Genomic DNA, 16356 nt, shown 5'->3' on the forward strand with positions numbered 1-16356 from the left:
TAGAAATGAATGGGAAGAGTTTGAAATGACGCTGACACTGGACACACACCATTAGCTTCCTTCCCTAAATAGAGTGAGTAAGTCTCGGTAGTGTGGTGTGCGTCAGCCTACCTGCAGTCTGTTGCTTTGGGCGGCATGACGTAGGGAAACAGCATCTCAGTCAACTTCCTTAGGTAGAGCAGCTCGTCTTTTCTGCTGTGCAGAGCGATGTGAAGGTCGGCGCCGTACTCTTCCAGAGCGGCCTGTTGTAAACCCTCCAAGTTCTTCGCTGGAAGAAAAGGAAAAGAAACATGGGTTTGAAACAAGCCCCAATTTAACCATGTGTGCAGGCAGCATAGGTGTGCTCTGGTACTTAAACAACGCTACTACGCACTACTCCTCTGCACGAGTGAAGATAAACCAAAACGTAATAAATAGTGCTGTCAGTTAAACGCGTTATTAACAGCGTTGACGCAAACCCATTTTAACTGCGTCCATTTTATTTTATCGCGAGATTAACGTTCTTTTTGGCCTAGCAAACTTTGTAGTTTTTTTCACATGCTGTTGCAACAACTAGTTATGTTTTGAGTGGATGGCGAGCGCGAGACTCCGAAATGGATGCCAGTAAGATTCTGAATGGAAAGTTTACTTTTAAAAAGTTGCCAAATGGTTCCATTGAGCAATGTCTGGAGCGCCAACAAGGCAGAGCCTCTTACTGGCATGGATGACTGTCCCCAGGAATGGTGAACACATGTAGGGGCACACAGTGAAATGGCCCGGTCTTGCACTTAGCAAGTAGGTAGTTAGCAACACCGGCCACAGCAGTACCTTCTGAAAGGTTGTTTTCACTGTCTGGGCACATTGTACAAAAGAAGCGAGCTTCCCTGTTGTCTGAAAATGTCAACAGGTTTGTCTGTTTGAGTAACTGGCTCAAAGCAAAGAAGTAGTAGGCTTACCTTTTATTGGTAACCATTACTGTTCATTCTTTCTGAAATAAGAGGCTGGGTTGATGAGCCTCTGGTGAATAAAGAGCAGTAGCCTGACTGCTATGTTCAAAGCAAACTTGAGAAAAAGAAAGTATTAAGCCATGGTTTAACTGCACTATAGGCTGAGTCCTAGTTAACCTCACATGTGCACTTTGTAATTTGATTTTGTATCGCCCTGTTTTGATCCCTCACAGAGGGCTGTTGAAGGGGCTGTTTGTGTGACAAAATCTTTTCATCTTTTTTTCACCCTTTTATTGATGGACAGCGTTACATTGTGTGAGAGATTATTTGCTCCAAGTGTGAATGACCCAAAGCAAGCCAATCCACTTTTCCTTGTTGAGAAGAGCATTAAAATGAGGAAAAATAATGGGACAAAAAGAAATCAAGGGACATTTAGAATAGATAAAAATGTGCGAATAATTGCGATTTAACTATGACATTAATGCGATTAAATATTTTAATCGTTTGACAGCACTAATAATAAACAGTTCGAGCATGGCATAAACAAAATAAGATTAAAACACGTTCTTACCGAATAAATTTGTTGCATTATCATAGGATAGTCGTTGAAGGGTAACTACTGTTTTTTTCAACCTATGTTCCTATGCGTTTGTGTCCAATTGACTGTTGGGAACAACAATCTTTGACATTGGTCCAGTATTAAGAGAGATCTCTGCAGTCGGCAGCAGAGAAACAAGCTACAGTGTGAGTTAATAGGGTTATTGTCCAGCTTGTATTTACCTTCACAAAAGAGTTCATTTTGCCGCTGTCAGACTCAGATTAATAATTCTAAATGTCTGACAACATTATGGAAAGGATTTCTAAGGAGGTTGACCTCAAGTAAGATCTTTCTGTTATAGAGTAAGATCCTTTTTTTTAAATCATAAAAACATCCGCGAAATTGCAATTGCTAAACCCACCAGACACCATGTAAATAAACAGTAATTTTAGCATCGTAAAATTCAAAGTCGACAAACAAAATAAACTATAAAAAGCCGTTTTGGGTCGTCTTTCCACTTTTCAAACCATCACAACTGTAGTTTTGGTTGAAATAAACACATAGTTTACTGATTTACATGTGGAAATATGTTGGCTCTATACACGCTAAAAGTATTGCTTTCTAGCTCTAGTTTTGGGAGGTGAAACTTTCACTACATCTAGATTATTTTCAGCGTAGCTTCAAGTTGTAAATGTAAAACAAACCTACATTAATATAAATGATTGAAAGAATAAGGTTTATAAATAATTGAGTGAATTAATACTTTTAGATTTTAAGATCGGTGACGTGTGCGTACCTTTTTCCTGAGCGGTTACAATAATTTCAATATGCTTCATTACAGCTTTCATCACTTTGTCCGCAAACACGGCAGGAATATCAACCTGCAAACAAGTAGGGCAACATTAGTGGAAGACAAAAAAAAACAGATTACACACATTTTGGGATTAACAGGCACAATAATAAAGCATACATTTCAAGCATATGTCTGTCTCAGATCCAGTGGGAGCGTAGAAGCTCTGGCAGGATATCTTGGTGTTATAAGACCAGGGAAGCTCCTTTAAGGAACAGCTCAGAGCTTAGTGTGTACATGAGACAGCGCTCAGAGCAGACAGCTGTCGGCTATCAGAGCTGAGAATACATCAGCAGCTTACTTGTTAAGTGGTAGTAAATGTCCAGTGTACGTAACTCTCAGGACTTTATTGAAAACATGGTTTACTCCGTACAGGATTATAATGTAAAACAGACGCAGTGTGAACATCCCACTTCCGATATCATATATTTAAGAATTTAAAGTGGCTATATGTAACTTTCAGTTTGGAAACAAAGCGATCAGAAAAGGCTAACACATTGAACATCTAAAACAGCCTATTATGTAGGTTCTCGCCTGTGTTAACGTGGGATTTTTTACCTATGCGCTGATGCGCTCATCTGTTGACATTTCTGAATGCCTTCCTACAGTTGCTTAATAAAAGCTTTCCACACAAACAAACCTACATGTGTCATTAGTATGAGAAAAAAAAAAAAAAAAAGAGATTTTAACTGTGTCGGGCTCTGACAGAAATATCTTAATGCCCGTCGAGTTTCGGGTCGGGTTCGGTTACTGCTCTGTCAGACGCGGGCCGGGCTAGGACAGAAAAATGCGGCCCGATCAGCACTCTAATTACATTACATTTAGCTGAAGCTTTTATCCAAAGCGACTTAGAATTGCTATATATGTCAGAGGTTGCACGCCTCTGGAGCAACTAGGGGTTAAGGGTCTTACTCAGGGACACATTGGTTGATGTATCGCAGTGGGAATCGAACCCGGATCTGCCATACCAAAGGCATGTGTCATATCCACTGCGCCATCACCACCCACCCTCTAATGCATACATGCATACATGTCCCATGACAGTTGGAGATCTCAACCCCCCCCCAACGTTGAACCCAATGTCACGCCCTTGGTTCCAGCCTTAAATATGTCTCTTCTTCTTCTTGTTCGTTAAATATATATATATAAAACAAACCTTCTGAGCCCGGCGGACGAGCACTGAAGCGAAGAAGCGAAAGGTCATCCTCACTTCATCCACACACGCCTCGTCATCTGTGATGTCCCTGAAAACCAAGAGGAAGAAGTTTAGAACAACTTCTCCATGTGTGTCTGTCAGAAAAATTACTTTCTCAAGACAATAAAATACTAGTGGGTTCCTCTTACCTGTACCACGGGTAAACAAAGTTCTCCAGAACCAACTCAAACACCTACAGGTCGGACACAGCACACGTTAGAAGAGGTTAGGAATTAAACCTTAAGGCTATGTTCACACAGCGTCTGATTTACATTTTAATCCTGTACGGAGTAAACCGTGTTTTCAAAAAAGTCCTACGAGCTTTTTTCCTGCAGCTCGGAGCATCTTTTTGAAGTTGAAAAATGTTCTACTTTTCTGAAAAGAAAAGAAAAAGCGCCCTACGTCCTTTTTGACAGCCGACCAATGACATGCGGAGTAGCCAGACCTGTTGTTTCCATAACACCAAGACAAAATGGAGTCGGAGCACAGCAACTTATACTGAATGACCGGGTGCTCCCTGTACAGGAACTTGATTTGTTTTATTTAACGTCAGTCAGTCCCTGAGTCTCACTCATCTTTTTTTTTAAACTACAGAAGCTCCCTATAGTCAACTTTTTCATGTCAAAAAAAGACGCCAAGTGTGAACATAGCCTACGTGATGACAATTCATAAATGTCAAGAGTTTAATTACAATTTTACAGACACACATAACCAAAATGAATATGTGACTTTGTAAGTAAATGTCAGAAGATAAACAGATAAATGAAAAAAGATTAAAAGTATGCTTCTAAGTTATATTGTCAGTATAATATCCACATTTTTCTAAATAAAAAAAAGAAAATATGTTTCAGGATAAAACCATGGATATGTATCCATCCTCTGAGGTACCTCTGCTATTGAAGCGTCCACCTTTGAATGAACCTTCAGGTCCAGCCATGGCTGATAGTTTTCAAGCAGCAGCGTCGGCCTGGAAAGAAGCCAAACATTATGGAGACAGAAAAAAACAGAGATTATGATAAAACTGTTGTTGGAGAAGACCAGCAGCCTTGTGATTCATGGTCACTTTTTAGCCGTATGTATTTCTGTGTATGTACTTTGAGAGCGACAAAAATCCAGAGTCAAATCTCTTTCCTTTGTTCACACTTACTTGACCATTAAAGCTGATTCTGATAAAAACATTTAACTGTTTCGAGGAGAACAGAGGTCATGGTTTAAACCACCTTTACTCAGTTCTTTAACACAGTGGTTACCAAATCGGGGTACGTGTCCCCCTAGGGGTACTCTGGAGGACTGCAGGGGGTAACTGTCCCCCTAGGGGTACTCTGGAGGACTGCAGGGGGTAACTGTCCCCATATGGGTACTTTGGAGGACTGCAGGGGGTACGTGTCCACCTAGGGGTACTTTGGAGGACTGCAGGGGGTACGTGTCCACCTAGGGGTACTTTGGAGGACTGCAGGGGGTAACTGTCCCCATATGGGTACTTTGGAGGACTGCAGGGGGTAACTGTCCCCCTAGGGGTACTTTGGAGGACTGCAGGGGGTACGTGTCCACCTAGGGGTACTTTGGAGGACTGCAGGGGGTAACTGTCCCCCTAGGGGTACTTTGGAGGACTGCAGGAGGTACGTGTCCACCTAGGGGTACTTTGGAGGACTGCAGGGGGTACGTGCAAAATGTTTTTCACTTAAAGGCTGTAGTTACTTTTTTTTCCCTTCAAGTCTGTCGCTTTTTTTCAAAGTTTTTGGAGGTTGTCACCTTTTTGTTGAAGGTCTAGTCTCTTGGTTTGACCTATTCTGGCCTTTCTTTCTTACGTTTTTCTACTGTCTTTTTTTCTTCAAAGTTTTTGTCTCTTTTTTGGAAGTTTGTCGCTTATTTGAATTTTTTGTCACTTTTTGTCACCCTAGTGTTTTTGTTCACCCTTCCTTCTTTCTACTGTGTTTTTTTTTCGAAGTTTTTATTATTATTTTTGACCTATTTTTGCCTTCCTTCCTTCTTTTTCCAAGTTTTTCTCTCCTTTTTTCATCATCATCTAAATGTGTTCCAGGTCCAAGGCTGTTGTTTAGTAAATCTATCGCTGACATCGCTGCATTCTTCATCTTTATAGAGACTTTTTTTGTTCTACCAAAAATTATTTGCGCTTATGGCTTAAAGAACTTTTCAAAGGGGGAACATTAATGAAAAAAGCTTGGGAACCAGTGCTTTAACACATCGATCAGAGCTAATTTTAACGTACCGGTGACGGCTGCACTTGATCTTCCCACAGACGGCACAGCTGTGGCCCAGAGGAAACAACTCCTGCTCCTGCTGCTGTAGGAGGAAGAAAAAGATCCACGCATATCCTTAATCTGTTATATCACACACTTTAAACTCAGGGGTTTCCCCAGAAAAGTTGTTTGGTCTGGTGGCAAGTGTCACCAGACCGATAAGCAAGTGTCACCAGCGATAGATTTACTAAACAACAGCCTTTTTTCAATGAGGGCCCCGGCTGGGGGCTGGTCCCAGACTGAGGGCGGCTTTAATGTAGAGCCCACTAGTTTCTGTGCTAACAGAATCGCCCGATCGAGAATTTAAAAAAGCTTTAAAACAGATTCCATAGGGCCGTACATCAGGTCAGTGCTAAAAGATAACCTGAGATTTGAAAATATGACTATGTCTACGGTTCAGAGCGGCACCGCTGTAACTGTAGTTTCAAAAAAATTCTTAAAAATACATTAAAATAAAATCCCAGAGATGTAGGCCTGATGGAGGGAAGTCTGGCATTGCCTCTGCTAAATAGTCTCGGGAAGGAACTTGTTTTGGTGGAACATGTGTACGTTCAAAAGTAGTTTTAGTCGTGCAACAGAAAACTCTGATTGGACAAATAGTCTAGCTAGCTGTCTGGATTTACCCTGCAGAGATCTGAGGAGCAGTTAACCATAGTCCTCACAAATCCACCGGAGGTTAGAACGCCAACACAAAGGAAGAGGAAGGTGACGGACATCCGGCCGAAAAAGAGGGACAACCGACAAATCTTCCGGCAGCAACGGAGCAATCCCGGAAGTGGAAAATCGTGGATATAGACAAGGTGGGGGGCTACTTAGGCCCGATGGGCCACTGGGCTTACATAACACTGGGGCAAACCCTGAGACTCCACACTTGATCTGTGTGTGCAAACACAACACTGCTCCAAAAATGGATATCAAACAGGCTTCACGTACGTCGCAGCCAAATGTGCCGGATGTCTGACTTACTTTCTTCCTCGGCTTCACGGTGAAGAAGATATTCGGGACAAGGGACTCCGGTCTGAGAGAGCAATAGAAAGTGACGACACCAGCCAGGAACGACCAGAAGACCATCAGGATGTGGATATACCTGGAGGGAGAGTATTAAACAGCATTAAAAACAAATGTAAAGTAACAAAACATATACAGAGAGGTTTATGCTTCGACGCAGAGGTCCAGGGTTCGAATCCGACCTGTGACAATTTCCTGCATGTCTTCCCCCTGTCTCTCTCCCCCCTTTCTTACCTAGCTGTCCTTTCAAAATATAAAATGCAGAAAAGCCCAAAAAATAATCTTAAAAAAATAAAAATAAGATAAATAAGTATCAGTGTTAAATGTATGGCTCCTCTCTGTGTTTGTATTTGACTTTTAGATAAAGTTGTAACTCACAAAGTCTCTTCCTAAGAGCCACATAACATCTCTTGTTTTTGAAAATGCCAAAATAGTGACGCGGAAAATGCTACACATTCTCAGGTTCCTAGCTTCTCTTGATCTTAAGATATATTCACATTGCTGCGTTTTGGTTAAAAACAAATATCTTCTGCTACGTTTCCCCCTATCATTCCCCCTGCTCTGGTGTTTCCCCCTGTCATTCCCCCTGCTCTGGTGTTTCCCCCTCTCATTCAGACGCTTAAAAACCAAAACTTAGCAGTTTATATGTAGACTTAGACAAAAGTAAATTTTGGATTTTGTTTGGTTTTATAGCCTGCACTTGCACTGCAACTGAAGAGTCAATTTAGTCTGCTTCTATCACATCTAGACCAGGTCAGGATAAAAAACTAAGTGAACTTTTACAATCTGGACTACATTACCCCAGAAAACACAGTTTTAGATTTGGGACAACTTTATTATATTTGTGAAAATGCAACAACAACAAAAATGTCACTGCTCTAGGCTGCATTGGACCAGGTCCAGGTCCAAAACCAACTGTATTTAGACATGATTACCCCCCCAGAGAAGCCAAAGACTCGGTTTTAGATTTGGGAAAAACTGATTCAATTGAAATTTCACTTTTTGTTTCACCTCCCAAAACTAGAGCTAGAAAGCAGTACTTTTAGCGTGTAAAGAACCAACATATTTCCACATGAAAATCGGTAAACTATGTGTTTATTTCAACATAAAATAGAGTAGTAATGGTTGGAAAGGTAGAAAGACGACCCAAAACGCATTTTCATAGTTTTATTTTGTTTCTGTCGACTTTGAATTAAGTTTATTTCACGATGCTTAAATTACTGTTTATTTACATGGAGTCTGGTGGGTTTAGAGAACGAGATTTCGCGGATGTTTTTATGTTTTTAAGGTCGACCTCCTTAGAAATCCTTTCCATAATGTTGTCAGACATTTAAAATATTAATCTGGTCCTGTCAGTGGCAAAACAAATAATTTTGTTAACGTAAATACAAGCTGCACAATTGCCCTATTAACTTCCATTGTAGCTTGTTTCGCCCATGTCGCTAAATACGGCAGTTACCCTTCAGGGTCCAGGCTGTCGCCTAGCAATGGGACTCCACTGAGAAGGTCCCTGATAAGACTACAGCAGCAGACATCACATGACTCACTCACTCAGTGTTTAGAGATAATAGGACACTCTCCAGCCCTGGAAAAACTGGTTTGTTTTTATGTTTTTTACCTGTTGAGCAGCACAGTCAGCGCGAACATAGACAGCAGCAGAAAGCACATGAGTGGATACTGACGTCCAGCTTCTCTCAGGACGTCAACCTTCAGTCTCCGTTTCAAAGTCTCCAAATACGTTAAAATACCGGCCATCCTTTCTTTCCAAAGGGCGCCTGTTGACACACACAGACATTTCATATAACAACCTAACACTACAAATGGTTGTTTATGTCTGTTTTAATTGATAATACCGAATTAAAGTTAAGAGGTTACGCGTTTAAAATGTAAATTTAAACTTACGTCGACGACAGCTAGCCAAAGTTAGCTGACTTAGCTTAGCTTAACAGTTGACGTTAGTTTTTTTTTTTTTTAAAAGGCAGACTTACAAAAACTACCGGAACACCTCTTCATATAAAACGCCACATTGTATCCACAAGCACAGTCTTCGTCTGTTGGCCAGACTATAGTCCCAAACTCAAGTTTCCAAAGTTTTTACTTCATGTTATCCTTCTTTTTTATTGAAAGTCCCGAGCGACTTCCCTGACAGATTGAATGTTTTCTAATCCGACGCAGGGTTGCCAGGTCCGTCAAAAGACGCACGTAAATTAGTCGCGATTTGTTAAAGGGCCAGTAGGCGGTTTAAATACCGACTTCTGTGCAATACGTAGGCTATTGGGGTTATGCGATATGTTAGTTGTGCAATACGTAGGCTATTTAGTTTGTGCATTATGTCAGTGCATTGTGTGAATTAAAAACTGCACTGAAAGGAGAAGTTAATGTGCTTACTATATAGGTACCTGTCTTTTTATTTATTTATTTAACCTTTATTTAACCAGGTAGGCTGTTGAGAACAGGTTCTCATTTGCAACGGCAACCTGGCCAAGAAAAGCGTAGGCTAGGTAGCGTCTAACGTATATATGAGAGCATGTTGTGTATTGCATGAGGGTATGTGTTGAGAGATGTGTATTTTCTGTGTTTTGTGTTGTCTTTGTAAAGCTGCGGATCAGTCAGAGTCCAAAACTAATGTCCTTTCTGGGACGATAAAGGATATCTTATCTCATCTCTTTGTTCTTCTTGTTTAATTCATTTATACGAGTTACATACAAGGAAAATGTCCGTAGATTTATGATTTTTATACAGACTAAATGTGTACTAAGTTGAGGGCTGCCTGCAACTATTGAAATGAAATATGAAAATGAATGAGTGTTATGTTTGATTAATAGGTTGATTATTTGTAAAATGTCAGAAAAAAAGTGAAAAGTTACAATCATACACATAACATCTTTGGATATTGCCTGTTTTGTCCAATAAAAATAAAAGATTGTGTATTTTTTTAAAGGGGAAAACAGCAAATCATCACATTGGAGAAGCTACAATCAGAGGTATTTGGTATTTTTTCCATTAAAAAATTGATTTTGAAATGATTTATTTTCTTCATTTAAACTATTTAAGCATCTCTCTCTTTGCTAGTGTTTATTTTAAAATCATCAATTTTGTTTGATAAAACGGTCTCACAGAGAGACATAAACGTGTATTTGACTAAGCAGGCATGGCAACCCTAAATCCAAACAACGTAATTTCCGGTAGTTTTTAACGCACGTCACTGACTAGAATTACAAATAAATATTAATCCGTGAGACCACGTCATTAATCAAATGTAAAATATCTTTCATTTGACACTTTGTGTTAAATGTGTTGTCTGTAGATGTTTTAATAAACAGTTTCTCTTCATGTTAAAGGGACAGTATGATTTAATGAAGTGAGATAATAATAGTAACCTAAACTGACTTAATATTTCGGTTTTATTTGACAATTTTTGTCTATAAGTTTAAGGAAATCCAATTTACACATTTAAAACAGGAGTGTTAAACTCAACTTCTCTTCAGGGCCAAAAATGTACAGTTTATTAACATTGTCGGAAATAGTGTTAAAAATTACAGAAAAAGTGCCAACATCTTCGGAAAGAGCTGCATAAATGTAGAAAAAGCAACAAAAAAATCAAAAATAGCACCCATTTTTTTAGAAAAAAAAATCCCCCCAAACATCTAAAAAGGCATACAAAAAAATATTTAAAAAAACACATCTAAAAAAAGTGTAATACCCCCCACAAATGTCGAAAAATAGCAGCAAAATTGTAAAAAAATAAATAATTGGAAAACGTGACAAAAATGTTGAAAGAGGCATCAGAAAAATGTCATAAATAGTGTTAAAAATGCAAAAAAAAAAGTGTCAAAATCTTTGGAAAAAGCTGCATTAATGTAGAACAAGACAAAAATAGTGCCAAATCTTTAGAAAAAAAATCCCTAAAACATGTAAAAAAAAAAAAAAAAAAGATAGTTTAATATAAACACTGGGTCAAAATTTAAAATGAAAATTTTTTTTCCCCCCCCACACTTTTGTTGCGTTTCCTGAAATTCCCGCTGCTTTTTCAGATGTTTGGTGATTTTTTTTGGGACGTTTTTGAAGCTTTTTCCAACATTCTTTTATCAATAATTTCCTTCAAATGCTATAAAAGTGAATAAAACACCCAAATTCAATGAAAGTAATGAACTGATGATTTATTTAACTTGTGAAGTGCGTTGTAGGGAACCATCCACGTTTTTTTTTTTTTTTTTTTTTTTCTGACAATTTGGTTGAAAGAAACCCAAATTTCTTAGCCCGGGTAAACCCTGACAAACTTCAGGCAAATTTGAGATTTGTTCTGCAAGTCAGCCTGGCCGAGAGCCCATTCAAGGCCTTCTCCAATGTTTCCAAATCGAGGAACCAATCACAACCGTTGAGGGCGGGCTTTACACGATGACGATAGCGCAGCGACGGCGAGAAGCTTCTTGTTTACATTCAACACAACGGCTACCGAAGCGCAGCAGCCCGTTGATGTCGCTACGTCACCCAGATCGTTGGTCTGATTGGTTGAAGGACTATTCAATTGTGCCCCTTTGGAAATGGGCTGTGAATGAAGCTTCCCCCAGACCCCCCACTCTCAGTTACAGCTGAGAAGGGTCTGGTGTCAGCCAGGCTACAAAGTTCTGATATAGAAACTTTTTGAAAGTTGGTCAAATCTGACCAACAGGAGGGTTAAAGTAAAGCCAAAAGGTGTAAAACTAATTAGAAAAGTGCATTATTAAAACATTTCAGGAACTCTATAATGTGTAGATTTTTACTGTACGTTTTTTAAAATAGAAATCTGAAAAACATTCATGAAGCTTCAGAGCCCATGATGTAAACCATATGAACTAGAGATGGCCCGATACCATTTTTTGCTTCCCGATACCGATTCTGATACCTGAACTTGCGTATCGGCCGATAGAGAGTACCGATCCCATACCAGTGTGTCATATATTTTATTATGATTTAACAGCTGTATACTACTATCCCTGTATGGATGTGATATGATGTATAACAGCTGTATACTACTATCTCTGTATGGATGTGATATGATGTATAACAGCTGTATACTACTATCTCTGTATAGATGTGATATGATATATAACAGCTGTATACTACTATCTCTGTATAGATGTGATATGATGTATAACAGCTGTATACTACTATCTCTGTATAGATGTGATATGATGTATAACAGCTGTATACTACTATCTCTGTATAGATGTGATATGATGTATAACAGCTGTATACTACTATCTGTATAGATGTGATATGATATATAACAGCTGTATACTACTATCTCTGTATAGATGTGATATGATATATAACAGCTGTATACTACTATCTCTGTATGGATGTGATATGATGTATAACAGCTGTATACTACTATCTCTGTATGGATGTGATATGATGTATAACAGCTGTATACTACTATCCCTGTATAGATGTGATATGATGTATAACAGCTGTATACTACTATCTCTGTATGGATGTGATATGATGTATAACAGCTGTATACTACTATCTCTGTATGGATGTGATATGATGTATAACAGCTGTATACTACTATCCCTGTATGGATGTGATATGATGTATAACAGCTGTATACTACTATCTCTGTATGGATGTGATATGATGTATAACAGCTGTATACTACTATCCCTGTATGATGATATGATGTATAACAGCTGTATACTACTATCTCTGTATGGATGTGATATGATGTATAACAGCTGTATACTACTATCCCTGTATGATGATATGATGTATAACAGCTGTATACTACTATCTCTGTATGGATGTGATATGATTTCTATCTTTGTTGTCGGTCTGGCTCAGGTTAAACTCTTTGGGACACAAACAATCACATGCAGTAAATGCCACAGAACTTTATTTTATTATCGGTTATCTAGTTATAACGGAAAAATAAACTACTTTAACGTAGATTTTCTTTATGGCTTTATTACGTGGTATCGGATCGGTGCATAAACTCCAGTACTTCCCGATACCAGCATTTTAGGCGCTATCGGAGGCGATGCAGATACTGGTATCGGTGCATCTTTAATATGAACATATTCACAAGAACTTGACATTAGCTTGACAATAAAAACACAAAACCCCGAATCAAAGTCAATAACTTTATTAGAAAAATAGGTTTAACTCACCTCACTGTACAGTATAAAACAATTCATTTGCAACAATGCAAACACACTTGTTAGCAAAAAAATAAAAACAGTTCTTGACCCTTTAAAATTGGGGATCCAACAAGAGTCAAAACTAGTATGAAAAACAAAAGTCAATCTGGCTCTTTTTCTTTTTTACAAACCGGGTAAAACGAGAGAAACAAGATGCACAATCAGCTTTCTGAACTGGAAGATTGCTAAACATGAGTCATATTCAAAGAGACAGCGTTTCATGGCATAAGTCACAACAAGGCAACAACAGAAAGACTATACAACACAGTAACTGATGCTTAACAAGAAGAGCTTAAAGGAGAAATCCAACCTCCGATAAAGACCACACACTGGAACATTATGTGGACTAAATAATCCAACCATCTGGGATATATTACTCCAGTGTTTAAAACACAGCAATGAGCACCGAGGAAGGAACTTTGGGTTCAACCTGGGGGGGGAGGGGCGAGAGAGAGGGGGGAGAGGGAGAAAGAGAGAGGGGGAGAGGGAGGGTGGCAGAGGGAAAGAGAGGGAGTGAGAGGTAAAGAGGGAGAGAGAGAGCGAGGGGGCGAGAGGTAAAGAGGGGGAGAGAGAGCGAGGGGGCGAGAGGTAAAGAGGGGGAGAGAGAGCGAGGGGGCGAGAGGTAAAGAGGGGGGAGAGAGAGCGAGGGGGCGTGAGAGGTAAAGAGGGGGAGAGAGAGCGAGGGGGCGAGAGGTAAAGAGGGGGAGAGAGAGCGAGGGGGCGAGAGGTAAAGAGGGGGAGAGAGAGCGAGGGGGCGAGAGGTAAAGAGGGGGAGAGAGAGCGAGGGGGCCAGAGATAGGGAGAGAGAGGGAAAGGGAGAGAGGGACATTCCCTACTCCAGTGTTTAAAACGCACCAATGAGCATCGAGGGCATAACTGAGTTCAACCTTCATTTCCTGCATTCTGGGGGATTTTTCTGAAACATTTTGTGACACGTACAGTTTATTAACATGCTTTGATTTTATTAACATGCTTTGATTTCATTCGGAAGTCAAATGTGCCAAGAACGTCGGAAAACGTGACAAAAACGTTGCAAAGGGCTTCAGAAAAAATGACAAATAGTGCCAAAAGCTTCGGAAAAAGCGACAAAAACGTCATAAATAGGATATTTGTTCTGCATGCAAAAGGTCTATTTATAAAAATGTTATTATTATTAATTAATTAATCTGCTGCACTGTTCAAAACATGTTTCAGGATGCTTTTTTAAGGAATTAGTGTGGGGGTTGACTTAAACTGACTTAATATTTCGGTTTTATTTGACAATTTCTGTCTATAAGTTTAAGGAAATCCAATTTAAACATTTAGAACAAGAGTGTTAAACTCAACTTCTCTTCAGGGCCAAACATGTACAGTTTATTAACATTGTCGGAAATAGTGTTAAAAATGACAGAAAAAGTGCCAAAATCTTCAGAAAAAAGCTGCATAAATGTAGAAAAAGACATGTATGCATGTATTGGGGGAAAAGGGTATCTTATTCAATTTTATAGCATTTTGAAGAAAAAAAAAATTATACAAGAACATTGAAAAAAAAAATGGACAAAATGTAAAAAAAAAAAAAAAAAAAAAAAAAAAAAAAGCCTGACAAAAACTTGGAAAAAGTGACAAAAACGTCGGGAAAAGTGTCGACCAATTTTAGTTTTAAATCCTGACCCAACTCAAAGTTGCAGGTCGACAGGAAGACAACATGAGGGTTAAAATGCCTTTAACACAGGGGGGTCAAACTCAACTTCTCTAATAGCCGGGACACACTTAGCCGATTATCGGCCGTTGGACAGTCTGGCGAGGTCAGTGACTCGAGTCTGTTCGGTGTGTCCCGTGCTGTCGTCAGTCTGGGGGGCTGTCGACGTTCATTTTGGCCGACCTGACATGTTCGGCAGGGCAGTCGGGACTCACCCGGAAATGACGAGCGGGATGAGGTGACTAGAGTCTCTCAAAATCTGACGAAAATCTTTTAAACTGACCTTTGTTGATCTGAAATTAACAAATGTTTTCAGAAACACGTTTCGGTGAACTATTTTAGTCCAATATGAGATCGTATTCTGAACGAGCCGCCATGACAGTCTGGCTTTGAATTTCCGGAGAAAACAAACCCATGTGACGCGTTCGTCCAATCAGCTGCCGGTTTTCATTTCTTGGGCAACAATACAGATTAGCGCCGCCTGCTGTTATAGAGACGTATTACGTCTCGTCTTTTTGGTGTGTTCTGTGGCAGTTTCTGGACCAACACGGGGAGACTGATCATCTCGACTGGCTTTTCTGTCAACGGTTGGCCATCTGGGTGGTGTGTAAGCAGCTTTAAGGCCACACTGGAAAAAGAATCGCACCGAGGGCCCGACGTGTAATTTATTCACAAGCTTTGATTTCATCGAAGAAGTCCCATCGTGGCAACAATGTCGGAAAACGTGACAAAAATGTTGAAAAAAAAAGCCCCCGAAAAATGTTGTGTTAAAAACTTCAGAAAATTCTGCACAAGTGTCAAAAAAGTGGCAAACACATCAAATATACCGCCAAATCTTTAGAAAAAAAGTCCCCAAAACAGCTAAGAAACAAAAATCAGGCCCGATCAAAGTTTGTGAGTGTCTTGAGTTTGACACACGTGCTTTAATACATCTGGCAGATACTCAATAGAATCAGATTAAAAATTACTGAGAAATTTAAAGAAGCTACGAAATCGCAAGTCGCAAAAAAAAAAAAAAAAAAAAAAGAAATTTGGGGTGTTTATTGTCCCTGATGTTTGAAATTTAGAGGCATTTCATACACAGTTTCTTTAGCCCCTTGATTGTGTTATATCGGCCAATTTCTTTTTATTTGGGGGGGATTTCTGACCCTGTTTGTGTGGGTAATAATTTGTGAATCTTTATCTCTAACAGCAATCTGCAGGTAAATTATTACAAACCGGCTGTAAACCAAAATGTGCTCACCAAAAGTCTGTTATTTCCCCCCAACGCTCGAGTACATTAGGATGGATTTGCTCCTTTAAATTCTTAACATTTTGATTTCCATTATGTGTACACTGATAGCAGAAAAGACATGAATTAACACCAGTTTACTCTACAGAGAATATGTCACAACCACATATATGGCATGATAATCAGTCTACAGTGACATAGAATGAGAAATGTATAATCGTGCTTTTGCAATGACAACTTTTTCCCATATCAGGTTTACTTTGATTCCTAAACTTTTCAGGACCTGCTTAAAGGATAACCTGGACCCTATGTTTCTATGTTTTTGTGTGTAACTGACTGATGGGAACAACAATCCTTGAAACTGGTCCAGTATTAAGCGTGAACACTGACAGGCCGGGGCTGCAATGTAACCCTGTCGGGCAAATGTTCAGTGTCAGTTAGTGTCCACTAAAAGTTGTGTCTCTGCCGCTGACAGACTCAGATTAAT

At 39.5% G+C, this 16356-nt stretch overlaps 1 protein-coding gene across 6 annotated transcripts in view; it reads right to left on the reverse strand.

Moving 5' to 3' along the window:
* Positions 1-8975, reverse strand: part of snx14 (sorting nexin 14) — a 39338-nt gene extending 30363 nt beyond the window's left edge. For 4 of the 6 annotated variants that reach the window (XM_028604881.1, XM_028604879.1, XM_028604880.1 and 1 more), the window contains exons 1-9: positions 8767-8975; positions 8397-8553; positions 6737-6857; positions 5740-5813; positions 4398-4476; positions 3659-3702; positions 3471-3558; positions 2261-2345; positions 112-268 (exon numbers count right to left, since the gene is read on the reverse strand). In XM_028604881.1, the coding sequence (XP_028460682.1) occupies positions 112-268; positions 2261-2345; positions 3471-3558; positions 3659-3702; positions 4398-4476; positions 5740-5813; positions 6737-6857; positions 8397-8553; positions 8767-8791 (830 nt within the window). In that variant the 5' untranslated portion in view covers positions 8792-8975. Of the gene's footprint in view, positions 1-111; positions 269-2260; positions 2346-3470; positions 3559-3658; positions 3703-4397; positions 4477-5739; positions 5814-6736; positions 6858-8396; positions 8554-8680 lie in introns of all 6 variants that reach the window. The other 2 variants (XM_028604877.1, XM_028604882.1) reach the window with 2 other exon arrangements.
* Positions 8976-16356: the final 7381 nt, after the last annotated feature.

The sequence above is a fragment of the Perca flavescens genome, chromosome 18 (assembly GCF_004354835.1).
Source record: "Perca flavescens isolate YP-PL-M2 chromosome 18, PFLA_1.0, whole genome shotgun sequence".
Classification (NCBI taxonomy): domain Eukaryota; kingdom Metazoa; phylum Chordata; class Actinopteri; order Perciformes; family Percidae; genus Perca; species Perca flavescens.